Source organism: Bemisia tabaci, chromosome 2 (assembly GCF_918797505.1).
Source record: "Bemisia tabaci chromosome 2, PGI_BMITA_v3".
Lineage (NCBI taxonomy): Eukaryota > Metazoa > Arthropoda > Insecta > Hemiptera > Aleyrodidae > Bemisia > Bemisia tabaci.
The window spans coordinates 22,145,159-22,172,870 of NC_092794.1; the positions used below are offsets into that span (position 1 = coordinate 22,145,159).

The 27,712-nt window shown below is 41.9% G+C and overlaps 2 protein-coding genes across 2 annotated transcripts in view; one reads left to right on the forward strand and one right to left on the reverse strand.

Annotated features, from left to right (window-relative positions):
• Positions 1-22,550, forward strand: part of LOC109043622 (noggin) — a 31,523-nt gene extending 8,973 nt beyond the window's left edge. The window contains exons 3-5 of the mRNA XM_019060900.2: positions 17,035-17,267; positions 19,366-19,682; positions 20,454-22,550. Coding sequence (XP_018916445.2) covers positions 17,035-17,267; positions 19,366-19,682; positions 20,454-20,631 — 728 coding nt within the window. The 3' untranslated portion in view covers positions 20,632-22,550. The remainder of the gene's footprint in view (positions 1-17,034; positions 17,268-19,365; positions 19,683-20,453) is intronic.
• A 150-nt stretch (positions 22,551-22,700) lies between these two features.
• The window catches only part of LOC109043527 (transmembrane protease serine 9), a 54,335-nt gene continuing 49,323 nt past the window's right edge, over positions 22,701-27,712 (reverse strand). The window contains exons 19-22 of the mRNA XM_072296184.1: positions 26,670-26,812; positions 25,434-25,547; positions 24,667-24,821; positions 22,701-23,342 (exon numbers count right to left, since the gene is read on the reverse strand). Of these exons, the coding sequence (XP_072152285.1) occupies positions 23,181-23,342; positions 24,667-24,821; positions 25,434-25,547; positions 26,670-26,812 (574 nt within the window). The 3' untranslated portion in view covers positions 22,701-23,180. The remainder of the gene's footprint in view (positions 23,343-24,666; positions 24,822-25,433; positions 25,548-26,669; positions 26,813-27,712) is intronic.

Below are 27,712 nucleotides of genomic sequence, written 5' to 3' on the forward strand. Positions count from 1 at the left end.
ACGATGCACGATTCAGATTCTCAGCCGCAATGTTCCAGGCAATCACTGATACTATCGATCTGGGGCCCATGTGAGGGCCATGTTTCGTCGCGGTAATCTTAAAATGCATCTGAAGTGCAGTCGGTTTTTCAAAATTTTCCACGGGAGGCTCCTTTTTACCCCCCCCCTTCGCATGAGGGGAAGGGGATTATCCCGTATCTCTCAGGCCCCCTTCCCGTGAGTGGAGTTATTATAGGGTTATGGGGAAGTAGTGTATATATAGGGATATGCCCACACTTGACCTTTGACATTTAAGGCGACACCAGAGGGAATCGGTGTGACATCACTAGCGACTGGTTAATTGTTGCGGGTTGCCTACCTATCTTTACCAGTGTTGTAAAATTGTGCAGAAAAATGGCGATTATTACCAGTGTTGTAAAATTGTGCAGAAAAATCGGAATTAATTTACGGTGAGGGGTGGGGTATGGTGCATGATTTTACAACCATGATGTGTCGTCACTAGCGACTGTTGCGGGTTGCCTACCTATCGTTGCCAGTGTTGTAAAATTGTGCAGGAAAATCCGAATTATTCCGCGATAATCTGGCAACAATGTTATCATGTTACGAGGTGTTGTAAAATTGTGCGGAAAAATCTGAATTTTTTTAGGATGAGGGCTGGGGTATGGTGCATGATTTTCCAACCACGGTGTGACGTCACTAGCGACTGGTTAATTGTTGCGGGTTGCCTACCTATCGTTACCAGTGTTGTAAAATTGTGCAGAAAAATCGGAATTAATTTACGGCGAGGGCTGGGGTAAAGTATATGCTTTTACAACCATGGTGTGACGACACTAGCGTAGACTGTATCGTTACCAGTGTTGTAAAATCGTGCAGAAAAATCGGATTTAACCGGGGAGGGGTCTGGGTCACTTGAGAGTTGACTGGTTAATTGATCCGGCATGCCTGTCACGGGCGACGGGTAAGTTTATTCGTTACCAGTGTTGTAAAAATCGGGGTTATTTCGGGGGAGCGTTGGACCATGATATAAATATGAAAGCATTCCTTTTAACGGTGTTAGTCTTGTTTCGAGTGTTAAAATGAAATTTTTCCAACAACCTAAACGTCTTAAAATCGAAAACAAAGACCCCGATGTTAAAGCGAAACGAATACCACGTCACAGTGATTTGCTTCCTGATACGATCAGATGCATAGTTTGTGGTCCTTCCAATTGTGGGAAAACCAATGTTGTATTGTGTCTGCTCCTCGAAAAGAACGGGTTAAAATTTGAAAACGTTTATCTCTATTCGAAAACCCCGTTCCAACCAAAATATGAGCAGCTTCGTCTTATTTTCGATCAGATACCCGATCTCGGGTATCATGTTTTTGGGGAAAATGTTGAAATTGTGAAACCTCGCGATGCGAAGAAGAATTCCATTTTCATTTTTGACGATGTAGCTTGCGATAAGCATGATGTAATGCGAGAATATTTCAGTATGGGACGACACAGTGGCGTCGATTGTTTCTATCTGGGACAGACTTACAGTCGTATACCGAAGCAGTTGATTAGAGACAATTCGAATCTTTTGGTAATTTTTAAGCAAGACGATACCAATTTACGTCATGTTTACGATGATCATATAACAACAGACATGAGTTTCAATACGTTCAAGACAATGTGTTCCCTATGCTGGGAAAATAAGTATGGATTTCTAGTCGTTGACAAGGACAGCGAATTGGAGACGGGGAGATATAGGAAAGGTTTCGATGTGTATATAAAACCGTAAATTTCCCTCGGCTCATCATCATTCGAGAAGATGGAGCTTATGAGCGAAGTAGCCGATGCTCGTGAAATTGTGAAGAGGAAATTCGCCGCTTTGCGACGCGGTGAAGCCGAAACCGAGATTCAACTCGAAAAACGATTCAAGCCTATCTCGCAACCGTTGAAAGCGTTACTCAACCATCATCAACAACAACAACAACAACAACAACAACAACAACAACAACAACAACAACAACCTAAACAAGAGTATCTGGAAGAAAAGCAGGAGGAGGAGGAGGAGGAGGAGAAGGAGGAGGAAAGGGAATCTAATGATGATGATCGCTTAGAGGAAGAAGAAGAAGAAGAAGAAGAAGATCGAGAAATTACTCTCGAAGAATATCTGGCCAAGGAGCAATTTTCGAATCGAGTGACCCCCTACATCTACGGAATGTTGAAACATGGAGGCGATTTCGATCACATGTACGGGGTAAGATACGACCCGGATCAGAATAAATATAAAATCGGTGGTGAGGTAATCGATTTCCAGCGAGACGATGACACATTTATGATTAATAACGCGCGATTTCCCTATACTTCGGGATTGTTGGAGCTCATTTTCAAGAAAAAGCCGGTAGATTACACCACCGCCGATCTGGAACAATATAAAAGGATACTTTTACTCACAAACGCTCATAGAGTATCCTACGCATCAGACGGAGCGATTCGAAGCAATAGTTCGAATAAATATAAACTTGTGAAGAAAGTGTTAACATCGCTGCCCGGCGGCGACGACAGTGAAGGAAACTCGCCGTCAACTCCGAGGAATAAGAAAAAGAAGAAGAAGAAGAAGAAAACCGGTAGAGGCGTTTTCGTGCCTCTGAAGCGTGATCGAGACTACGTCTACTGGGACGATCCGAACGAATTAGTCGAGCGATTGTCTTTGTTGATTGCTTCCCGCGCAGCCGGTCATAGCGGACTCGAACGAGAGATACTCAGTATCGAGGAAGAGCTTCGCGAGAGTGGTTATATTCTCTAGTGCTGTTACTCCCTCCGTTTTAAGTGCTTGTCATCATCATGAGCTCAATCGAATGGGTCTCCTTGGACGTGGTGGAAAAAGATCCAATCTTTGGAAAACTCAACCTTCCAAAAACACCTCAGCAGCAGCAGCAGCAGCAGCAGCAGCAGCAGCAGCACCACCAGCAGCAGCAGCAAAGTCCCGAACTCATCGATCTGACCGGGATCAATAATGCTCGAAACAGGGGTAAACAGAAGGTGAAAAATGAGGACCCGTCAATGCCTGCGATATCTGACCCTCTCTCGCAGCTGATAACAAGAAACGAATTGAATGAAGTAGACGCCAAGCTGAGTACTGAGCAATCTATGTTCCATGTCCTCATCACAGATCTCTCCGATCGTGTGAGAGAGAATAAATTCGAAATAGGTAAATTCGATTCGCAGTTTCGTGTGCATGATGACAGATTCGAACATCAAAAGAATAAAATTGAAATGTTGAAATCGAGAATCAACGAGGTCGAAACTACATCGATAAAAACCATCCAGGACGTTCTAGATCATTTGACCGCTCGAGTCTCCTCTCTCGAAACGCAAACATCGACCGGGCTCGATTTTTTCCGCTCGAAACTCGAGGAACTAGAAGCCAGAGTGATTCCGATGGAAAATTTACCCGAGAGGTTTGAGGAAAGCGAGAGAAAATTGAGCTCTCTCCTCGCCCCGCTCACCCCGCAAATCGAGGACATTCGAAAACAATTGGGATCGTTGGAGCTTCTACCGACCAGAGTCGACGAGCACGAGCAAAAGCTGACTCGATGTGAGGAAACCAGCAGGGAGCAACTCGAGGAAATAAAAACCAAGCTCGTTGCCTACGATCAAACCATACCGGCAAGAATCGAAGCGAGCGAGAAGAAACTGACCTCAGTGCTGGAGACGCACACGAATCTCGAGGAATTGAAGCAGACACTCGATAAATACAAAGGGATCAACGTTGTCCTCTCGAAAACGGAGTATTTGGAAGGGGTCCACCATCGACAGAGCGAGTACCTGAGCCAGCATGCGAACAAGATCCGAGATCTTGAGGGGAAGATATTTTCACTCCGGGATGGTTACAAAGTTCTCGATGAGCTCATCCTCGGACAAAGTGATCGTATTTATTCCCTCGAAATGGAGCAGCCGAAACAACTCGTAGAGTTGGAGAGCAAAATGAACACTCGACTCCAGACACTCGAAGACGATCAGCCTAGACTCGTCGATGTGGAACGTAAAGTAGAAGAATTGACGTCAGTGAAAACAGGCTCATCATCTTCGCTGATTAACGATTCGAAAACCCCATCGGAAGAAGAAGAAGGAGGAGGAGGAAGAGGAGGAGGAGGTGTCATTGAACCTCTCGCATCGAGCGATACACCAGCATCACCGACGGGTGAGGTAGAACCCGGGGAAATTGTTGAAGAATCATCGTCAACCACTCCATCGCTGATTAACGATTCGAAAACCCCGTCGGAAGAAGAAGGAGTCATTGAACCTGTTACATCGAGCGATACACCAGCATCACCGAAGGGTGAAGAAAAAAACGATTCAGTCCTCGTTCACTCTCCTGCCGATGCTGACGACGACGACGACGACGACGACGCATCGGGTACGATGGAAATAAACAATCTAAAGTTAAAAGAGACGGTGAATAAACTCGACGAAACCTTGAAAAATTTGATTGTAGAAACTGCTCGAAGCGACAGTTCTCAAACCCCCGCTCTCGATTCGAGGAAACGAGGCGCAGAAGTGGGGGAGAGAGAGAATAAACGTAGGAGACGGCGTTGAAACATTTCGATCGTGAGTTGCAAGAATGTCGGTGGACAAGTTCGGACACGCAAACATCCCGGCATCGTCGGATCGATGGAATGCTCTCGTTCGTCAGATTGCGAACAATCTCATATCGGCCAGAGCGCTGAGTCTAGACTCTCTTCAAGGTGAACATTACGATGCAGGTTCGAAGAGAATAAGTAATCTCTCCGACCCGAGTGATAGTCGCGACGCTATTCCACGTGCTTGGTTCGAAGAGAAACTCGAGGAAAAATATTCCTACCTCGAGAAGGAGTTGACTAATATTCGACAAATGTTTCAAATTCTGACAAAGACAGGGGCCACATTCGGGTCGGACACTGCTCCAGGTAGCAAACCAACCCTGATTGTTCTACCGACGACGACGACGACGACGACGACGACGACGACGTCAGCAACGACTTGAGAGAAATGATGCCAGAAGAAGAAGAATTTGTGTATTTGCAGTGTCAAAAAGTTCAAAATAGACTTCGTGTGCGCGTAATTTCCAATAATTATTTTCAAAACTTAAACTGCCAGTTTCCGCGAGCGTTACGGGTGGAAAATCAAATTTATCGAGTTCCCGCGAAAGATGTGAGGATCGTCAAAAATCTGAACAAAGATTTCTATTTCATCGCGAAGAAAAATATAGCGTTGATCGGCGAAAATATCGCTCCTCGAGAATATGTGAAAATTTTCACCGAAGAAAATGACGATACCTGTTGCATTTGTCTCGATAATAAAAAGTTCTACGTTTATATTTCGTGCGGACATTTCTACGTGTGCAAACGTTGCCAAGACTCGCGGAATATTCCAACTTGCCCGATTTGCAGAGCCGTAATCGTCGAGGCTGTGCCGTTTAGCGAATTGAAAATGTAGTATTTTCTACTCGTCATTACCAATATGAAGCTGGCAGAGTCGACTCCTCCTCCCGCGGGCACCAGCAGCATCAAGGAGGGACTCGTCGAGGAAGTACACAAGCCGGCTCGACGGAATTTCCCGCGTCGGAGCGTTATCGTGAAAGGAATCGGGGATCTGTGGCAAGGCGATCTCGTGGAAATGATACCCTACGCCGGGGTCAATCGAGGATACAAATACTTGCTCACCGTGATCGATTGCTGTTCGAAATTCGCTTGGGCTCAACCCGTCAAGTCAAAGTCGGCCGAGGATATCACGCGAGCGATGGAAACCGTACTGAAGACGACGAGTCCACCGAGACTGTTCCAAGTTGACAACGGCTCGGAATTTTACAACAAGAATTTCATGGCTCTCATGAAAAAGCACAATATCCATCTCTACTCGGTGTTTACGAAAATCAAGGCGGCCATCGTGGAGCGATTCAATCGCACCCTGAAGACTAAAATGTGGAAACGCTTCTCGCTCCAGGGTAGCTACGAATGGATCAAAAACATTCAACAATTAGTCGGCGAATATAATCGCAGCCACCATCGCTCGATCGGGATGAAGCCTATCGAGGCTAGCCCCAGCAACGAGAAGGAAATATTGCGTAAGCTTCGAGGTAGATCGATTTACGTGACAGTGCCGGGTGCTCCTCCGCCCGAATCCAAATTCAAGGTCGGCGACCGGGTTCGCATTAGCAAGCAGAAAGCGTTGTTCGAGAAAGGTTACACACCGAATTGGTCGAACGAGCAGTTTATCATCGTCAAGGTTCAAGGAACCGATCCGGTGACGTACATTCTAGAAGATATGGAAAAGCAGCCAATACGAGGAGCCTTCTACAAGGAAGAATTGCAAAAAACCCGCTACGAAGACGTGTATCTCATCGAGAAAGTGATTCGTCGGAGCAAGGGCAGGTGTTATGTAAAGTGGTGGGGGTTCGATTCGAAATTCAACTCGTGGATCGATGAAAAGAATGTGGAGGGGAGCGCAGCTGCTCATTCGTCAAGATGATGATGTTTGAGTCGAACAGTTGCATCAGCAGGAGCAACAGTCCGGATCGTTTCGATACTCAACTGCTGCTTACTCTGATAAATTTTCGAAAAGAGTGTCTCGCAGTGCTGTCACGGAGTGATCTAGTGCGTATCGACCTGTGGATCGATAAATTAAACCTTTTAACCTCTATTCCCATCGCGAGGGATCACTACATCAATTGCCCGGGAGCGCTCGAACCATTCGCGGCGGCGGCGGTGGACATTCCGGATACTTGCGCGTGCAACACATGTGCAATCATCGACCACAAATTCGAATTACTGCGGAAGGAGTACGGGATTTCTATGCTATAATGGCCATGCCGGCAGTGAAGGACAGTGAAATTCAAATGTTGGTTTCGAAAGCGGTCCATTTCATGAACGTTAATCGTCATAAAATCTCCGAGTACGACTCTCATCTCCTGAACAGTGACATTCAGCTCGTCATGCGATTGTGCGACGAGGAGAAAGCCCCCGATCAACGTCATTTCAAGGACTTGTGCAAAGGCGGGCCGAAGACATCTTGTATCTGCGATCTTTACAATTGTATAGTGTTTCAATTGAAACATTTGAATAGATTTTATAATCATTCTCCGGACTGGAGTAGTATGTAATCTTTAAACGCTTTGTGTGTATATAATTTCTCTCTCTCTCTGTATCCTTTAACAAAAAAAAAAATAATAAAACAATAAAACTTGTACATAAATTTCGGATTTTAATTTCTTTCCTCAGCGTCACCATTTTTTCTCGAAGGGAGGGGAGGGGGGGTCAAACCCAACATCATCATCATCATCATCATCATCATCATCATCATCGCCATTCGCACGAGTATAAAGAGTGGGAGGGAGAGGGGGCTTTAGAAACAATCATATGTTTTCTCCTTGAGAATGGATCATCGACTCGATTTCCTCGATGGAATTGTTTCCACTATTGACGGTTTCGATGGTGGTGGTGGTGGTGATGAAGATTCGAAAAGAAAAGAGAGGGTCGAGTGTGTGAAGCGACTCGGCAAGGTGGTGGTTCGTTTCATAAACAAGCTTTACAATTATTGCGGTCCATCTACGAAACTAGAAGAGAGATTGGCACGCGGAGACAAGCCAATCAACGGACTGGACGAAGCTTGCCGTTCCCATGATATTGAGTACAGTAAGACTTCGGACACGAAAGAGAGGAACAAAGCAGATCTAGTGTTGGCCGATAAAGCTTGGGAACGCGTCAAGGCGAGTGATTCTTCGCTCGGGGAGAAAGCGGCAGCTTGGCTCGTCACGAACAGTATGAAACTCAAAGCCAAACTAGGTATGGGCTGTGGAGAATGTGGTAACGATGGTGTTGAGAAGAAGGAGAAGAAGAAGAAGAGTAGTGTCAAGTCGGGTGTCTATAAGCAAGCGGATGGATTTCTTCCTGATCGTGCTCACCCCGCATCGAGGAAACAAGATCCAGCTAAAGTAGAGAAGAAGAAGAAGAAGAAGGCAACGCCTCCCTCGCCCCGTATCATACCCGTTCCGGCTACGGGTGGTGCTCTGATGAAAATCCTAACATCTCGCATCGGGTTATCGCCCGAGTCGTCGAATCAAGCCATGGGTAAAATCGGAATTCACATGGCCGGACGGAAATCTCGTCATCGAAGGACACGGATCGGTGAGGGTCTCTACCTGGCTCCGTACAAGCAAGGTTACGGTCTTTACCTGAAACCGCCATCAATGGCTGCTCGTTTAAACTAATCAAGGAGCTACCGTATCGACCCCTCTCGGATCGAGATTTATCGCGAGCGATCGAGCGTTTGAAAATTCCTCATTTTCGCGGTGTATTCATGCGCGATGAACTTTTACAGTCGCTGATTCGACCGCGTCGAAACGAGTGTGCGATAATCAATTTGGATTCGAGTCGAGGTCCCGGATCCCATTGGGTCGCTTACTGCAAGAAAGGTCGAAGAACTCTGTACTACGACAGTTTCGGTGACCTACCCCCTCCCGTGGAACTCGAACATTATCTAGATGCGGATGGCTCCGACAACGACGACGTTATAGAGTATAATTTCGAGCGTGAGCAAAAACCAAACTCAGTTAATTGCGGTCATTTATGCTTGACTTTTCTTGTGCGAAGCAACAGCATTAATTAAATAATCTGAGTAAAAATGTCTGGTATAACTTTCATTCTGTCTGGCCGGAGCAGTGTTCTCGAAAATAGATTTTCCCCACCTTTAAGTCTCGGTGCCGGTAACGGATCGAATCGATCGTCATCATCATCATCATCATCATCGTACGAGATCGGATTGGTCGACCTGGTGTTCTTCAATTCCATTCCCAACGTAACCGAAGCGAACAATAAACTCATTTTCGTAAAATGGAAGAACGAGGGTGGAGGCGTCTCCGTGACTAAAGCGGTTAAGCTCGCGATACCGCCCGGTGCCTACGAGTTGGAATCTATCGAGAAATTCCTTCAGGAAAAATTGGGTACCGAAGCGGGATTCCAATTGAAAGCGAACAATAATACTCTCAGATCGAAAATCAAGTGCGCGTACGGTATCAGTTTCGATGTCGAAGAGTCGATCGGTCCGCTATTGGGATTTTCGAATCGTTTGCTGGTGGCCAACGAATGGCACGATGCGGATAGACCGGTGGACATCGTACCGATCAACTTGATCCGTGTGGAATGTAATCTTTCCAGCGGGAGTTACGTGAACGGTGAGGTGGCTCATACGATTTTCGCCTTTAGCCTCAACGTAGCGCCCGGATATAAAATGTCGCTCTCACCGCAAACGATCATTTACAGTCCGATCAACGTAGGCTCCATCGATCACTTGCGTATCGATCTCGTGGATCAAGACGGACGCCCGGTGAATTTCGGAGGAGAAGAGGTGACGCTACGTCTTCACATCAGAGAGAAGAAGAAGAAGAATCATGGGTAAATTTAAATTTATAAATAAACGAGTCGCACCGGGATTCGCACCAGTTCGCGTGACGAGTTTGGAGCCGAAACAGCTCACCGAATACAATAAACGGTTGCTCGCACAATTCGGCTACGTTGTACTCGACAACGAGGAGAAGAAGAAGAAGAATATCAGATATCGAAATGGAGGCGTTCACACTGTTTTATCTTGACTTTTAAAGGACTTTTGATGAAACATAAAATAAAGACATTTTCGAGAATACACCTGTTTATTCAAGAACTTGCATGGTCGGACATCTTGTATGAGTGTGAGTGAGGAGTGGGGTTTGACCTGGTCACATGATCCATGGTTGCCATATCTATATGATACTTTCTAACATTACAACATCTCCCTTTTTGAGAAAAAAAATTTAAATCTTACTTTACATCTCCCTTTTTGAGAAATTTTCTTTTTTTTTTTTTTTTTAAATTTTAGTACAATTCACAGATTACATTTGAGAGGGTTACAAAACAGAATTTACTCTAAGTTTTACATAACATAATCTTTGTGCCACTGAGGGACACGTCTAATTCTACGTGGAATTACATTTTCAGGTTCATTATTTTGCGCTTGACCGTTAGGCAGGGCATTATTAACAACTTGTGCATTTGGGGTTACATTATTATCAGGTTCAATTACATTATGTAACTGGGTATTATCATTTAATTCTGCCTCCAGAAAATCATAGTTGTCATTTTGTTGCAAAAGTGGATTGAAACGTTCAGTTTGAGATTTTTTTAAATGAAAAGTATTTCTACGCAAATTACCATGAGCTGTTTGAACAATATACGAACGAGGGGTACCTGCTGGACCTACAATTATTCCTTTAATCCAGATTTTATCTTTTCGAACAGCAACATTGTCACCCGCCTTAAACTCAGTTTCAGATCGTGTAGCAGATTTATCAAACTGTTCTTTAACTTTAGCTTGCTTTTCAAGAAACTTTTCTCTTGCATTCACTACTTTAGGTTTTAACTGATTAGGATTAACAGGTAACTTGCTTCTCAACTGACGACTCATTAAAATTTGAGCTGGACTGACTTTCATACCTGTCAAAGGCATGTTTCTATATTCTAACAGCATTTCATCAAGATCAACCTTAGACTCTTTGCTTTTCTTTATCATTCCTTTGGCTATTTTTACATAAATTTCAATCATTCCATGTGCTTGAGGAAAATTTGGGCTGGTTGTTAGGACCTTACCCTTATGTTCTTCAATGAAATTTTTAAATTCTCTGGCTCCGAAAGGGACATTATCACAAATAATTTCTTTAGGATAACCATGCGTGGCAAAGATTGGTTTTACAGCATTAATCACCGTTCTAGCATGGTGAGATGGGACTTTTGTTATTTCTAACCATTTAGACAGATAATCCACTAAAATAAGGAAACTCTCCCCATTTAACTCAGCAAAATCAATACCTAAAACTTCAAATACATTCTTTGGTAATTCGATGGGCATCAAGGGTTCATTACGATTGTTCATTGAAAATTTTTCACAAATCGGACAATTTTTTACAAAATTCGTTACATCAGAATTCATACCTGGCCAATAATACAATTCAGTGGCTTTCGCAATAGTTTTTGAAATACCAAAATGACCTAAATGCAACAGCGTAAGACATTTTTCTTTCATTGCTCTTGGAACCACAATTCTCTCATCGTTAAAAATTACTCCATCTTCTAGATACAAAAATTCTTTAATTTTCCAAAATGGTTTTACATAATCTGGCCAAACACTTTTATTATTAGGCCAACCATTGAGTAGGTATTCTTTTAAAATTTGTAGAGTTGGGTCATTTTCTGTTTCTCGCTTCAACTCTTCTAAATCACTTAAACTACCTTTTTCTTCAGTTAGGACGGAATGGACATACTCCATTTCTTCTGGATCGTCTTCCGCTACATCCTGCAAATATTGCCTAGACAACAGATCAGCTATGTACATTTTTCGACCTGGCTTAAATATTATCTTAACTTTGAAATTATACAACCTTTGTCTGAATTTCTTCAATCTTTGAGATTTAATTTTACATATGTCCTTATGAACCAAATAAGAAATAGGTTTATGATCACATTCAACAGTTACATCTCTACCATAAGTAAATTGGTAGAATTTTTCAAGCGCTGCAATTATTGCATAAAATTCCTTGTCGATTTGACCCCAGATGTTGGTTTGTGTTTCTGTCAGAGCCTTAGAAAAATAGGCAACTGGTCTACCTAACTGCATCAAACATGCTCCAATTCCTGATTTTGACGCATCAGATTGTAACACTATTTCTTGAGACGAATCGAAATTACTTAAAATAGGTGCTTCAGCAACTCTCTTTTTTAATTTTGCTAACACTTCAGAGTGATACGGGGTCCACAAAAATTCTACATCTTTTTTAAGTAACTCACGTAAAGGAGCTGATTCATTACTTAGATTAGGCAAAAACTGTCTTACATAGTTCAACATCCCCATTATTGACATTAGTTCTTTTTTATTTTTGGGGTCTGCAATCGCAGTTAACGCTCTCGTTCTTTCCGGGTCGATTTGCCTTCCTTTTTCCGAAAAAATAAACCCAGTGAAATGCGCAAACCTTTGTTTGTATTGAAGTTTTGACAACTTAAATTTAACATTATGTTTTCTGGCCTGAATTATTACCAGATTGATGCTTTCATCGTGTTCTTTTTCTATGTCATTAGCTACGAGGATATCATCGATGTACACTGTCACACCTTTGATTCCTCCAAAAATAGTTACATTTCTTTCATGGCAACACTCTGCTGCACAGATTATCCCAAAAGGCATACGTAAAAATCTATAAACTCCAAAAGGCGTGTTAAATGCACACAAACGACTTGAGTATTCATCCAGTTCAAAATGATAAAACGCTTCTTTTTCATCAAACACTGTGAACCATTTTTTACCTGACAGCTTTGCACTGATTTCATCAACAGTAGGGATAGCACATTTTCTTGTTATGAGGCACTCATTTAAATTTTTTGGATCAAGACATAACCGTAAATCACCATCCGGTTTTTCACGGACTAATATATTACTGACACATAACAGTTTTTCATTTATTGGAATTTTTAAAACTATTTCTTGCTTCTCCAATTTATTTAATTTATTCAACAGTTTTTCACTTGTTTCAATCGGATACCGCCTCGGAGGTGAAATTTTAAAGTCAGGATTCGGTTTTACCTGAAAACTAACTAAACCTGGAACTTTGCCGCTACCAGTAAAAACATCTCTATTTTTCTCAACAAAAGCTGCTTGTTCTGCATTAGTGCTAACAGAGTGCACCCTTCTTATTACTAATTCAAGGCGTTCACACGCTTCAATACCTAATAACGCTTTAGTGTCACTATCTTTTGTGACATAGAAATCAAAATATCCTCGCACATCAAAACTTGTTTTACAATTCACCTTTCTTACAATACCTAGAGGTCTAGCTACACCGTGACCTATTCCACCTAATATTTCGTTTGTCTTTTCCAGTGGAATTTTAGTTTTCTTTAAAATAGCTTTAAAAATACTTTCTGGTAGAGTGTTTACTTCACTCCCCGGGTCCAGTTTCATACTAACCGGAACGTTTTCAAGGAATATTGTCTCTCTCCATTCCTTTCTTGGCTTTTTCTGTTCACCAACGCTACTGACATTTGGGTGATCTTGGACATCAAGGACATTTACCTGACTCTCATTAGCATTTTCAGCTGGCTTTCCAATTTCTAAATTCTTAGTGGCAGTTTCAAGACATTTATCTGCTTTGTCACAATTTATTACCCTGGCTTCATAAAAACTTGCTTTTGGGCTGTACGCTACTAGCTCATGACATTCTCTGTAAACAACGGATTCGACTGCTCGCTTAACAACATCGTTATTATTTTCTTCTACGTTAACTTCATTTACATTTTTAGCCCTACAACACCTTGCAAAATGATGTAGATTAAAGCACCTTCCACATTCTTTATTATGGGCTGGACATTGTCTCGGCCCATGCTTTGTTGCGCACTTTTTACAATAATAGTTATCATTCCTATCACAATAATTAGACTGTTTACCTCTGAAATTTCCGTTAAAGTCACCTCGGTTTCCACTACGTGATTGAGAGTATTGAGATCTTTGTTGTTGATACTGTCCATTTGGCTGTTTGCTTCTGCTTTGACCACGCTGGGAGTTGGATGACCTCTGAGAATTTCCTCGCCCGCGACCACGACCTCTGAATTTTTGAACTGGATTCACTTCATGGTTTGCTTCATGTTGCTCGGATGATGACATCACCGCTATGCTTGCTTTAGCAGTTTCAACCGCATGTGCTAACTTCTCTGCTTTTTCTAGGGTGAGATCAGAGATTCGGAGAAGATGTTCTTTTAACTTAACATCCGCTACTCCCAAGACAATTCGGTCTTTTAGAATCTCATCTTTGAGAGTACCATATTCACACGTGGAGATCAGACGTTTTAGATCAGACACGTATTCGTCGAAACTTTCATTCGGATTTTGGTTTCGAGAGCTGAACTTAGCTCGTTCCATTGTGATATTTTTCTGAGGTTCCGCCCAAGCATCTAGTTTCGATATCAGTTCACTATAGTCTTCAGACGTTTGTAGACCTAGAGCTTCAATTCTTTCTCGACCTTCAGGACCAATTAAATTTCTTAATTTGGCCGCTTTGACTTTATCGGATTTTGAGTCCCATTCCATTGAGACTAGCAAGTCTTCAAATTCTTGCTTGAACCTCTTCCAGTTTTCTTTGAGGTTACCTTTGACGCTCAACGGTTTTGGTTTAGAACAAACTTCCATAATTGTAAGATATCCAAAACTTACAGTTTTCAAATTTGCATGTGCTTCGCCTTAGGCTTCAAAATAGGCTTTCACTGTTCTCAGTCACGTTTGCACTTGATACGATATTTCACTTTCAATAACTTTGGCTTTCACTATTGGCTTTCAAAACACTTTCGGCACGTAAATACATTCGACTGCGCCATGTTTTATCTTGACTTTTAAAGGACTTTTGATGAAACATAAAATAAAGACATTTTCGAGAATACACCTGTTTATTCAAGAACTTGCATGGTCGGACATCTTGTATGAGTGTGAGTGAGGAGTGGGGTTTGACCTGGTCACATGATCCATGGTTGCCATATCTATATGATACTTTCTAACATTACAACACACACTGGACCCGTCGCTAAAAAACGTGGTTTACTATCAATACCATACCTATAACCCGTACAACGCAACGTTCAAGAATAACGATGAAATTCGTCTACCCATCAACAGCCAGGATCTCTACACCGTGCCGGGCGATTCAAAAATTTACGTCGAAGGAACGATCGACGTCACGCTTAAGACAGGGTCCACGGCGGCCGATTTCCAATATGAAATGACTAATAACGCTCTTTTGTACCTGTTCGAGCAAATCAAATACGAAATCAACGGTGAGGAAGTGGATCGAGCCCGTTCGGTCGGTGTTACGTCAACGTGTAAAACCCTGTTGACGAGCAGTCCTCAAGAGCTGAACGCTCTCCAAATCGCCGGATGGGGAACGCCAATCAGATGCGGTTCGGACAATACTTTTTACGGGATGATACCGCTCAGCATGGTTCTAGGCTTCAATCCCGATGTGAAAACACCGCTGGTCCGTCTTCGGCAAGAACTCATTTTGATCCGATCGAGGACCGATAAAAATTGCTACCTGATCAAACCGGGCTGCAAGGACAAGGGCTCGATTTCCATCTCTCTGCAAAAATTTCAATGGATCATGCCTCAAGTTAAATTCAATCTGGCAACAGAAAAAAACGCTTCTCGACAAGGTCAAGAACAATGTTAGTTTATTGCTCCCGATCACGAGTTTCGAGACTTTCATCTACCCGCAACTGCCGACGAGCGATAAAGACACGTGGAAATTGATGACGACGACCAACGTGGAAGCTCCGTCGTATATAATTCTGGTATTTCAAACGAATCGTTCGGATAGCGAGGAAAGCGATGCTAGCAAATTCGATCACGTCAATTTGCGCTCTTTTAAAGTGTATCTGAACAGCGTTTGCCTCCCGTACGAGGCTCTCAACGAGAATTTCGAAAAGGAAAAGTATTTGAGTTTCTATCAAAACTATTTGAATTTCATCACAGATTTTTCGAACGGGGAAAAATTATGCGAACCGGCACTGAGCATGACTCACTTCAAATCGCAAAATCCCATGTTCATCATGAAATGCATTTACGAGGATATCATCAAGCCTGGACCGTTGGACATTCAAATCGAGGTAGAGTCGCTCAAAAATTTCCCGGCTGGGACAACTGTTTACGCAATTTTAATCCATAAATCTGTTTACGCTTATCAGACTCTGTCGGGTAATATAAAAAGAATATTGTAGTTTCAAAGAAAATGAACGAATGAATGTAACACCTTAGTTTGTAGAAATCTTTTGTTTAGAATGTAAAAATTGTGAATCGTTCGAATCAATAAACACTGATAATATAATTATTATTACTCCTTGTTTCTCGTTTTTTCCTCCTTTTTTTTTTAATATTTGCGGGGCAAGTTTTAAGGTTTTGGGAGGTAAACTTATCACGTTTCGCCCGGTTGGGTAGGCAAACCGCAGGGATTAATCGGTTGTGGTTAAGAAAAGCTAATTGTTCCTATCCATCACCCCCGATTTTTCTGCACAATTTTACAACACTGGTAACGAATAAACTTACCCGTCGTCCCTAACAGGCAAGCAAGCCGTATCAATTAACCAGTCAACTCTCAAGTGACCCAGACCCCTCCCCGGTTAAATCCGATTTTTCTGCACGATTTTACAACACTGGTAACGATACAGTCTACGCTAGTGTCGTCACACCATGGTTGTAAAAGCATATACTTTACCCCAGCCCTCGCCGTAAATTAATTCCGATTTTTCTGCACAATTTTACAACACTGGTAACGATAGGTAGGCAACCCGCAACAATTAACCAGTCGCTAGTGACGTCACACCGTGGTTGGAAAATCATGCACCATACCCCAGCCCTCATCCTAAAAAAATTCAGATTTTTCCGCACAATTTTACAACACCTCGTAACATGATAACATTGTTGCCAGATTATCGCGGAATAATTCGGATTTTCCTGCACAATTTTACAACACTGGCAACGATAGGTAGGCAACAGTCGCTAGTGACGACACATCATGGTTGTAAAATCATGCACCATACCCCACCCCTCACCGTAAATTAATTCCGATTTTTCTGCACAATTTTACAACACTGGTAATAATCGCCATTTTTCTGCACAATTTTACAACACTGGTAAAGATAGGTAGGCAACCCGCAACAATTAACCAGTCGCTAGTGATGTCACACCGATTCCCTCTGGTGTCGCCTTAAATGTCAAAGGTCAAGTGTGGGCATATCCTCATATATACACTACTTGGGGATTCATCATTTTTCAAGGAACCGTCCCCCCTCCCCCCAAGGGCAGAGATCTAATTAGGTGTATGCGTCGACTTCCGACATAGTGCTTAATTTTATTCGCCAGTGCAGCGCCATGAAATTTTTTATTCATACTCCGTAGAGCTTCCGAGTCTGAGTCTTATTTTCAAAGGAAAGTTTCTCGTGCAATGAGACTTCTTTTCATGTGTGCAGGGTCGTCATTGAGCAAGGACAACACGGGGCTCATAGGGGCCTCTCCAGCGGCTCTGCTGGGCCCGGGCAACTCCCCCATGCACATTCCGCTCAAGTTCTGGGAGAACCCCCGCAAGTCGGTCATGAAACCTCGCCGCAAGGATCTCCTCGAGCCCCATCTCATGAAACTTCTCGGCAAGGATTTCGATTACAAGTGGATGCGGCGATCAAAAGAACAAACTGTCCCATCCCTGGTCAGTATTCTACCTCTTTTCTAATTATGACCGGATTTACGTTTATTTACGTTACGTTTTAGGTTATGGGTCACTAGAAAATGAACGAATTATAACTTGCGAATACATTTTTCTGATGGTAAGTAACGCGTAGAGCAACAGAGCCGGATTAAGGGGATGGCCACATGGGCCGCGGCCCATGGCGGCAAAATTAGGGGGCGAAAAATTTTGCAATTGTTTTAAATGCAGGCACAACAAAATCGGATTCAGAAAAAAATTACAAACAAGAAGAGGTGACAAAATCTCTCATTTCCTGAGAGTTCACTAATTTCTAATTTTTTCGTATTTCGGCGATACAAAAGACTGCGCACCTTTAATTAGTTGAGTTAAGAGAGAAACCAAACACGTAATTTGGCCTGGAGCGGCGCGGCGCAAAGAGAAATGATGACGAGGACTTGAGATGAAAAGGAGAAGCCCTCGACGCGGCGGTCGGCGCACACACATATAGCGCACACATATTAGCGCCTACGAGACGGCATGAATACTTCACGCATTGCGTCAAACACAGTACGGTCAACAGCGGTCGGCGCGGCGCGAAACGCACGGTGCCTACAAGACTACATGAATACTTCACGCATTGCGCCAAACACAGTGTGGTCAGTGCGGCACGGCGGCGGAAGTCAAAATTATTAAACCACATTTATGTTTGTTCTTTCTGAATTTCTTAGTTCATTTCTTACAAATGAAAGGCCTTGTCATCACAGAGATAGGTTTACGAAACTGAACTTTCGCGCGAAGTTCCGTGAAATTTTGCCAGTAGTGTTGACATGGCTTACCCAAAAAATGTGTCCAACACGGAGTGAACGCGCCTTATGCACCCCTCTCCCTCCGGCACGTTCACTTGATGGTTTTTATTGATGTTTCAAAATGAATGAGAAGAGGGCGGCAAAATACAGGCGGCCCATGAGCGGCAAGTAGGTAAATCCGGCCATGCAGAGCACGATACGCACATCAAAGCACACGATTAAATTTCGCATATCGACGGTGTAAATCCGCAATCACATATCTCGTTTGCGGTGTCTGAAAATCTCCGCCTATGTTATTTTTTTAGATGAGAACTATAATTGACATGATTCCTTGAAGTTGTTGCAGAAATTTCTTCGCGCGGAGTAGGAAAATCACGGCAGTTTTAAAGAATTGCCGTTGAGTAGTTTTTCGTATGATAGGAAATCTGCGACGTCGCAAACCGAGTTATGTGATTGCCGACTCACGCCGTCGATATGTATGTGACAAAGTACCTCGGAAACCGAGAAATACGCAGTTCAATTAAAAAGCGCAACTTTTCAGCTTTCAAACGCTCCGGTTTTGCGCCAAACCGATTGATGCCACCTGTCACCAATTGAGGTGCGTGGAGGACAAGGCGCATAAGTGCAGTTTTTGAAAAATTTGAGATGAGGAAAAATTTGCACAGGTCCATTCTTGAAAATTGAATTGCTTGAGTCAATTTTGCAACCTTGGAATGGAGTTACGTTGTTTCCAGAGGCGGATCCAGCTAATTGGCAACACCGGAATCCCTCCATTTAAACCTATGTTAAATAATCGATTCTTGTCGGAGCACCTGGCCCCTCTAACAATCGATACATTTCCATAGGTTTAAATGGAGAAAAGTCATGTTGCCAATGGAGAATTTGCAAGGGTCTGAAATTTGATGAATTTCCTGTTTAAGTGGAATCCTCTGAGTGAACTGAACACGAAGATACCCTTGATTCATAAATTGAGCGATTATTAGAGGAGATATGACAAAATAACCGATTCTGCTAAAATACATGTGTTTAAATGGGAAATGCCGCCAGATGACGTCACAAGGCGGCGCATTTTCTCACTTTTAAATCAATTTTTCTCCAATTTCCCATGTCAGAAAAAAATTATGAAAAATATTGCGAACTCAGCTCATTAGGCACTTTCAGATGAAGCAATAAAAAAATTGCGTGCAAATTCTCCATTCACTGGATCCGCCAATGGTTGTTTCGTCCAAGGGACGACTTTACGTGCCATTTAACTTTTAAATTTTAAATTTCCCATTTCAATACTTCAATTTCCTTCACGTTTCTGCGAACAGGTAGGCAAAGGCGAGGCGGAAGGAAAGACTATAAGAGCACTACGGGCTCTGGTGAGTCAGAACCACAGCCACGACGAGCTGCTACAACTGCCGGGGAACCTGCCAGATCAGTACAAGGAGCTGGTGAAGCAGTGGCTGGTCCGGCGGGCCACGTGCCCGGTGAGGTTCGCCTGGGTGGATTTAGGTCCCTACTTTTGGCCCCGCTGGATCAGTAAGGGAGAGTGCATCAACGATCAGGCCTCCTGTAGCTGGCCTCCCGGCATGTCCTGCACTGCGAGCACTCTCAAAGTCATCAACATCCTCCGCTGGCATTGCAGGTAATTCAGCTAAAACTCCCAAACAGTGTTCGAAACTCACCTTTGAAGTTTATGAGCGAAGTGGCGTATCAAGCCCGATTTTTAGGCGCCATTGAAGATTTTTCAGAGGCCAAGTTGACTTTTTGCCTATATATTACGGCGCATTTAGTGAAAAGTTAGATGCAAGATGTTTTGGAAACAGAACTAGTAAGTAGCTGTAACTAGGGGAAGACAAAGCACAAAGGATGAAATAGTGAAGCTTAGAAAAAGATTTCACTTGAAGTGCTGAAAATTTCGAATAATCACCTGATGTGAAAATTCAGATGTTTAGGGGGCAATTTTTTGGGGCAAATCCGGATGAAGAAATTTGCTTCATCTCTAGTCGATACTTTTAATGGAAAGTAAGGTAGGAATAAAACGTTGTCGCTAGCTTCCAAGTAGTGTCACTGTGACCGAAGGTTGCTGTGTGACCCCAGAGGTCCCATTTTGAATCCTGGCTTTTGTTAATTTTAATCGGTCGATATCCGACACATAGCCAGGATTTGGGGGGGGGGGGGGGGCTTGGCTGGGAGAGGGAGGTTTGCTTCTCTGCAGAATGGGAGTTAAGGAGTCCTCTCCCGGAATTTATTTAGGAAAATACCCTTTTTTGCGCTTGAGGGGGGGTGGGCGGGCTGAAGGCTCAAGCCCTTTAAGCCCTGCCCCACTGGCTGCGTGTCTGGTTTTGTAACGATCCCACGAAATGAGGTAGAAAATAACGTAAGAATATCTAACATCTGAGGTGTTTGGTTACAGATTGCGGAGGCCAGACGAGAAGAGGAAACAGAAGCCCGAGAATACGATGACGCCTCAAAAAGGGACGAAAGAGTACCAGAAGATGAAGAAGCGAAAAAAGTACAAGTGCATGTGGGTCAAAGTTCCCTATTCGGTAACTGAAGAGTGTTCTTGTTCTTGTTCTAAAAATCTGTTGTAAATATTAGGTACATACATTGAAATGTGAATTTATGTAAACATGTTCACGTTTGAATTTTAAGACTTACGAGTTACGATTGCGTAGCGAATTTTTTAATTTAGATAGCTTCTCGTTGTTGTAAATTACACTGCGGTATGGATGGTAAACGTTCCCGGTGCTAGAAAAAAAGAAAGAAAAAAAAAAAAACAGGGGAACGCAATTTTCTTCTTGAAGAGGATTAATAGCTGATATTTATAAGGCATACTTTGATATAATAATTTTAGTACAGATGACTTGGAGGAGAAAGAATAGCTTAAAAGTACGCTTTAAACCCTTATGGTATTTTCATGCATGAAAGTGAATGAATTTTTACGTGTAAAGAAGGGCATGTCATGTCAAAGTTTTCAAATCACATTTTACCTAAAATTTACATTAAAGTTGTACACATTCCATGCAAAGATGATCATGGACAAGCATGGATCATGCAGATCAGCAACTGCAAATACGTGCGTTTGCGTGGTTTGCGTAATTTGTTATATTACTTACAAACTACAAAACCTTCTGAAAATTAAGAACCAAAAGTAACTAAAAGTTAGATGAGTATGTGTATACGACTAGGGAGTTTCTTTACGTAAAAAAAAAAAAAACTTCTAAGAAATCTCAATTCCTCGTACTCGAATTTTTTTTATCGAACAGAATGTGCCAAATTTTATTTAAATGATTTTCCAAAGTTTCTGGATCACTCTTCTAAAATTATTTTTTAAAAATTTTATTTTTCAAACAAGAAGAAGAAGGGAAAAAGAAAAGGACGAAGACAAATTTATATACAGCTGTCATATTCTGGAAACTCCATCACGCTGTTTAAACCTATTCAAAGATTGTTTTTGTTTAACTGATCGTGTTCTGTGAAATTGAAGGCGCATCATGTGACAAAAAGAACCGTTCGTCCAGTTCTGTCAAAGAAAATTGTTAAGTCCAACTTTCGAGGAATTGCATACATATCAGAGGTGCTAACTCAAATTTCAGGTGCGTGGGGGCGTGGGTGGAGGGAGGGGAGGTTACTACTCGAGTCCAACTTTGCTACGTCGCAAGCGATTGAACTCCTTAGCAGTTAACTCGATTATTTTGCCTCCATTGATATCCGCGTAATTCTAGAGCGGTTAAATCTTGAACAATTATTTTTAACACGTAAACGGCGAAACTCCAAAAACACTTATCTTAGTTTACGACGATGCAAACATCCTGTTATTCTACATTTTTTAGGCGAGAAACTACTCGACAGCAATTCTTAATATCTGCCGGTGAGTTTCTTCTCTGCTCGAGGAAAATTATGTGGAAACTTCAAGGAAACGATGTTGACTTTCTCTGTTTAAAAGAAAAATAAAAAACGAGGGGAGATTTTAAAAAAAAAACCGCAAACGATGTGGGTACATGGTTGGGGAAATTCACCGTCAATATCAGTAATTAAAAAAGTATTTTTCTACCATAAGGATTTCTTGGGCCTGGTCGCCTCTTTGCACCTGCATAGTATTTGCAACTTTTTCTTCATCGTACTTTTTCCTTTGTAAAACTGGAAATAAGGAGGAGAAGAAGAGAAAGGAAACAAATTATTCTTGTAAATATTGTAATAGGTGAAGTAGCTCTGTTGTGCCAAATTCAATGCACTAATTATCATAAAAAGTTATTTCTATCTTAACAAATTTAGTATAAATCTCGCGTAAAGAAGTATGAAAGCTTCTTTTTTTGAGTGTTCTTTTTCTTCATCATTTTTTGTTTTTTTCATTATTTTACTATGCTCAATAGTTAATTTTTTCACTTTGTAACTATTTTCAAATTTTAAGAAGATGTTCATGTATATATAAATGTATTTTACATGTTGTTTCCGAGATTTCCTTTGCATCATAGCTTAATTTATTAATTAAATGGATTTAAGTGCCTTACTTGTGTATTTTTATTTTATCCGTATTTGTTGTAGAACCAATCATGTGCAACACATATCAGCGGCGAAACTATCGATTATGGTGTTTAAAAATTCTCGACTCCACTTAATTTTCCTATGAAAAATAATGCTTGATATTTTTGCGCACAAAGTTTGAAAGAAATGACAATTTTTTTCGTACGATTCTTATTGGTCCAATTGCTCCCGGCCATACAGAGAGATTGGACAAAGAAGAGCCGGATATGAAAATCTTTTTTTGGTCGCTCTCTTGTCAAAGCGGGCCTAAGAGAGCGCGAAGCGCCCCCGGGGGGTTGGGCCGCGTAGCGGCCAGGCTCGCGAGGTGGCGGGCGGACCCCCTGGCTAGGTGCGGAGGAGAGCGAAGTGAGCTGAAGCAGCTAGTTATAAATAATTTTACAAGTATTGCATTTTTGCAAATTACACACATGTGATATTTAATCGTATGAATGCACCTCATAAACATCAAACAATACCACTTTCGTGATCTTTAAATAAGCTATAAGTAATATAGTGCGGTTCATGATTATGACCAATACACTTACGAGTATTATTCAATATGAGCTGTTATACATGGATTATAGGTTAATAATACGCTAGTTTTGTGAAAAAGGAACTATTTTGTTACTTTTTCTATCCAATCAAGGAATTTCGAAACTCGCATGTAAGCCCCAGGAACATTCGGCCGTGCGCACCCTCTACCAAATGAAACAACACCAATCAAGTAATACGATGAATTTTTCCCATAGGGAATCATCAAGGGACCACCGCTATCGCCCTGGTAAATATGAAAGTATACATAGTTAGCTTGTATGAAACAATTTATCTGGTACAAAGCGGTCGTACCTACGACTACGAGGAAACAACGCGTGTCATCCAAAACTTTAAGGTTAAAATGCATGATTTAGAAAAGAAAAAAAAATTAAAGCGTTAAAAATATTTTTTTCTATCCCTCGGACCACTAAACAAGGTACGAATTTCAACATTCTGGTACATGTTTCTTGAATATGATCTCACGTAGAATACGACCCGCACAACGAAAATGACCGAAATCAACTCCATCCAAAGATATGTATTTAATGATTCTTGATGCGTGAATTCAAACCACCCGCTCATGAAAACTCAATGCTCTGCGTGATCCACATCGTGCGCTAAACGTTATCATGACAGTCTCTGCGATATAAAAATCTAGCAACCTCGATCTTGACGCTTTGGCTCAGCCGTAGCAAATTGCTTATAGTTTGAACAACACATGGTGGGAAATGAACATTGCTCGATTGAGAAGCTCGCTGAAACCGTTGTAGTGCAGGATTTGACTCACGTAGAGCTTGAGAGAGCTTGAGCGCGTAGAGTTTCTTGTCAGCGGGCAGTTCAACTTCCTCGTAACCAATGTGAAATAAAAACGTCAATATTTTCGTTTGGAGTTTGTTTCATTAGTTTTCGTTGCGCGAATCGTGCTCTACGTAAAATTCTGGTTAAGAATCACTTGAAATCATCTCAAATGCTTCCTTGCTCAAATTGGCTTTCTCCGCACTCGTGGTTTCTTACAAAGATATTCTGGACAGGAATTTTTCAAGAAATGTCATAACATTCCGGCCCATTTATTTAGGACTGCAAACTTTAAAGTTTCATATCTTCGGGTATCTTGTGAAACTTGCAAGTACCTCTTAGACGGCCTGACTTCAATGCATGCGTTTTAAGTAATTATACTCGAATATTCGCCAAAAATACTCTTCTGAGGCAGTTGTCCTGGAATCTTATAGGTACGTAATCGTTTCGACCTTAAATTCGATTTTCTCAGACACGATCACACGCTACGTCCATTGGTCCGTAATAACGGATTTACCGCTAGGAGGACAAGACGCACAAGTGCAGTTTTTGCTATTTCGAGGAATACGTGTTTGAACTTTCGAAATTACATGGATCCTTATGGCGGAAAGAGAGTTCAAACTGACTTTTTGATGCTTAATAATTGTAATTTGAGAGTGAATTTTCCACAGAATATGCATTAAGACTAGTTGTATTTGAAATCATTATCATCTCAATTTTTTCAAAAACTACACTTATGCGCCTTGTCCCCCAAGCCCCTCAATTATACATACCTGACACGAATCTTTTCCTCCTTTCTCATAACCTGCGCACAACACAGTCTCATTAATGAGGAATTTTGATGATATCCCGCTGTATACAGCTTTACACTTCTCGTTATCCCAAACGGGGACTTTAACGTGTCGGAGCATCTGATCTCGGCCAAAATCTGAAACATCAATGATTCCATGGTGAAATTTCACTAAGGCAAATTTAATTGCCAGTTGCGGGATTTGAATTACGGTCAGTGGGGCAGAGGACGTGCCAGCCTTGGAAAAGACGGTCTTGGAAGAGAAGGGGGTGAGTGCCGTCGGAAACAAAGGTACTACTCGTGAAAAGGCTGCTCAGGAAAAGGAATTCATAACGCGGGACCTTGATTTTTCGAGGTATTTAAAAATAAAACGTTCTGGTATTCCCTCGCAACGACCACCGGACGACGCGTGACAACTACTGACAAGTCTTGGGGGGCTGAAAAATCTTAGCGGTCTTGAGGCGAAACTAACTTTAGACCGGTCATACCCCGGAGTTCGCATAATTGCAGGTTGCGGGCTAGATTTTCGGATTCTGCAATGCGAGCAAAATGGCCAAAATCTTGAGAGAAAAGTGAAAATCTAAGATTTTCCTTCATTTCGGCGAGATACCACATCGCATACCTAGCTCGGAGTTCGGATATTTGCGCGCTTGATTTCCTCATTCAACGATGAGAGCATAATGCCTACATTCATAATTCCAAAACTGTGACCGCAATTTTCCTGGAAACAATGAGACAGCAGGTACTTACCACTGCTTCTACTCCTATCCGTTACTCCCCATCCAGCCACAACGGGCTCGTAACCGACCCAGGTATTGTCTTTCATCTCATGCGCGGAAGGTAAGCAAATCGGTTGGATTAAATCTGGTAAAAAGGAGAGAAAAAATAAATACATGGTAATAAATTCCAATTTTTACCTTGTTTTCGCCGCTTTCAAAACCGAATTCGCGGTGCCTGCATGGCACTGAAAATGCAAGTAGAGTAGGAAATACGTCGAAAATTCGAGATACTTGACTCGACTCACTGTGCGCCGCTGGCCGTAGGTGAAGTTGTGAGTGCCTGGACAGTCAAAACGCCTTCAATGCCGTGCGTATGCAACACGGACATCCTTGGAGCCCGAATAGTTGCATCGCATCCAGGAGTTGAAATGAGTGTTCGTCGCATTCAACACTAACTAAACGCGGTTTTCCCGTTCCTTTTGCTCTGCAACTTAATTCCAGCGTTGCGTATCGTGACGAGGTGCCTAGTACTGATTTTTATCGCAACTGTGTCAATTTTTCGAATAATGCTTTGGTTTTTCAATATGTAAAAACGTTGCCATCTTAAAAATATGTAGACTGCGACCCTCACTATCTTTGATCTATGGACGACGAATACGGCAAGGACATTTCATGGTTATTTCAGAGAAGTCGAGTACGTATCTCATCATACAATATTTGTGTTTTCGTTTCGCTGAAGAGTGAGACAAAAGCCTAGTCGGAAATTTAAATCGACCTACTGTTAATTGGACGTTTTTCTGCCAAACAGAACTGTGTGCATTAAGACATGAGCCCTGAGACCCCTAAGAAAATATGCATAACAGGGCTCACGTCATAATGCACATGGTTCCGTTTGGCAGAAATATGTACAATTTGGAGCCTGATGAGGCAAGACTCAAAGTATGGAGAAAATATATCATACGTTACTGGTCGCTTCAAGAACATTAAATCGGATCACTAATGGACTAAGTTCATAAAAAACGAAGCAAAGAAGAAGTATATTTAATGGAAGCCGATCCAAAGTTCTCGCATAAAATCCTGGGACATGAATAATTATGAGAAATAAAGTTTTTCTTTTATTTAGGTATAAGTACTTCAAGTTTCTGTGCCGATACTATACTTTAAACTATTTCCTTACTTCCGTCAAGCTACACGCGATTTTTGTATAAAAATATTTGTGTTTAATTTTTTTCCTATCGTAAAAGGACAGATGTAAAATAGAACCTACTAGTGAATGTTACGTCTTTTTGAAGGCGCAAAATAGCAATATCATTCTCTGGGTGGACGATTGATTCCTCAATCATGTAGTCTACTGGTGAAGCTCCATCTTCTGCATTTGGATCAAGATTTAAATCTCCCAATCGAACGGAGCTGCAAAGTTCAAAAGTAACATCATTGGTATAAAAAATTTCATTGAAGTACGTTTGTAAATAGACTTTTAGAGGGCTTTCATCGATTGCAACCAACCAGACCCATTCACTAAATTCAGTTGAATCTCAACCAATTTAAATCCCGGAAATTCCCGGAATGCTCAATTATCAGCATGTGCTTTACTACCCAACCCACAGCCTATTGGCTGTGTCTCCTAAACACCTAATACCGAAATCCGTGGAGGCAGCAGCCTTTTGGCTGGAGTCATTACCGACCTTTAGCCACCATCGTATATGATTGTCATAATCTTAATGTTCAATGTTCATTCAAATAAATTCTGAGAATAATGTTTATTGCATAATTACCTTGGTACAAATTGGCGATAAGAGCTGCGTTTCAAAATACCATAGGAATTCTTAAAGCCGGCTAAAAAAGGCTACATAAAAATTCATATAGCTGGCTGTAGAATGCGGAGAAAATCATATGGCCGGGCTATACGAAGCGATAAAAAATGTTGCTTAATGGCCATCGGCTATAAAAGGCTATAAGAAATTGTGTAGCCGGCTATAGAAGCTATTGGAAATCATACAGCCGGCTGTAGGTCTATGGTATTTTGGAGCACAGATTCTACTGCCAATTTTTACCAGGGTATAACAGTTTAAAAGTTTTATTTCACTAAATCGTTAAATTATTACAACACCATTATTAAGTTTTATATGTTCCGCGAGTGTATCAGACGTACAAAGTGTCGCAGACTTCCCATGTAGGCTTTTTTCTTGGTTGTTTTAGGTCGTACATAGTCACGGTCCGCGGGGCTGAACAGGGATTCGATTCCAAGAAATCCGAAATTCACGTTTCCGAAACCGCTCCAGCCCCCGTTGGAGGGTAGAGAAAGGTAAT